Source organism: Perkinsus marinus, assembly GCF_000006405.1.
Source record: "Perkinsus marinus ATCC 50983 genomic scaffold scf_1104296967150, whole genome shotgun sequence".
In the NCBI taxonomy this organism is placed as follows: domain Eukaryota; phylum Perkinsozoa; order Perkinsida; family Perkinsidae; genus Perkinsus; species Perkinsus marinus.
The window spans coordinates 1-1,562 of NW_003203642.1; the positions used below are offsets into that span (position 1 = coordinate 1).

The following is a 1,562-nucleotide window of genomic DNA, read 5'->3' on the forward strand; positions in this document are numbered from 1 at the left end:
GTTGTTGTTGTTGTTGTTGTTGTTGTTGTTGTTGTTGTTGTGTCTGCTGTAGAATGCTGTGGTGTTGTGGTATTGCAAGGAGGGCTTGTCACAGGGTGGGGGGATATGCGTAATATGCATTGCATATGGTTGACCATGTTTGTTGGTGATAGTATGGAAACTCTGAGCTACTACTACTATTACTACTACTACTACTACTACTACTACTGCTACTACTACTACTACTACTACTACTACTACTACTACTACTGGTTCAGGTATTGTATAGTATGGACTCAACTCTAGAAATTGGTCCTCATTCTAGTGCCTCACAAATTGTGAGGCACTACAATGAGTTGTTCGTTGCGCGTTCGTTGCGTGTTCGCTCATTGTGAGTCACAATGAAGCCTCTCGTAACATCATTCTGGTTTTTCTCGTGCGACTATGTTTATGTCAAGGCTAGGGTGGGTGGGAATGAACATATCCGTGGGCTCGGTCCTATGAACGGCGATCCCAACGACCGATTCTATTATGTGCAGAAGGATTATCTTGAGGCCATCTCTGTACCGAAGGCTTGGGGCATCGTAGACTCTGCTCCGAAGAGAACACACGTGACCATCGCGACTATAGACAATGGAATCGAAGCAAGTCATCCTGATTTGGAGGGCGTCGTCATCGAGGGCTACAACATCGTTGATGGTAATAGTGATACCAGACCTTGAGGACCGCATGGAACCAACATGGCTGGCATCATTGGTGCTATCAGAAATAACAAGATCGGTATTGCAGGTGTTCTCAGAATACTATTCTGGACGGTGTAAGCATACTGCCCATATTCAAGGGTGAGATACCGACTAACGTCAATGACACTAAGGCTCTCGAATATCTCATCCGTGAGAAGAAAGGTGATGTTAAAGTGGTCCTGTTAACGGATGGGTTCACAGCACCCGTCCCATTGCCGATGCAGATAATTCAGAGAGCTGCTGTAGCTGGCATGCTCGTTGTGATATCTGCAGGGAATAGGCATCTGGACATGGACAAGACCGAATACTATCCTTGTTCCCGCCGGGGACTACACGGTGGAGGAATCTTCTGTGTTGCAGCCACCAATGGTACCAAAATGCAGCTTGATGACGAAAGCAATTTTGGCTCAGCTGTTGACATTGCCGCTCCAGGTTACAATTTAGCTGAAACAAATTTCAATGAGGGGTACAGCAGGGGTACAGGCACTTCGGGTGCCGCCGCTATCGTAGCAGGTATAGCTGGGATGCTCTACAGCCTTGAGCCTTCACTGAAGACTAAGCTGACTCCTGCTTACATCAAAAGTGTCATCATGGTCACGGCCACCAAAGGGGTCAAGGATAATAAAGGAGAAAAGACTCTCTCCTTCGGCCGCGTGGATGCTGCGGCAGCTGTTGATAAGATGCTTGGAAGAGGGCCTCTCTTAAAGGGGCGGTATAATTCCCCCATTTCGACTCCATTTTCTGACGACAGAGCCATCCACGTACTTGTTTCGTGAACTTTCGTCTATTTTTCTGGCCTTTCCCTCGTTGGATGGATGTCCACTTAATGTTTGTATCCCA

General features: G+C 47.1%; 1 protein-coding gene across 1 annotated transcript; it reads left to right on the forward strand.

Moving 5' to 3' along the window:
* Positions 1–380: 380 nt before the first annotated feature.
* Pmar_PMAR024010 (subtilisin, putative) lies at positions 381–1,498 on the forward strand (the record flags this gene model as incomplete). The annotated part of the gene is made up of 2 exons (XM_002768761.1): positions 381–590; positions 779–1,498. 2 exons carry the CDS (start codon positions 381–383, stop codon positions 1,496–1,498), a joined length of 930 nt encoding a protein of 309 aa, XP_002768807.1.
* Positions 1,499–1,562: the final 64 nt, after the last annotated feature.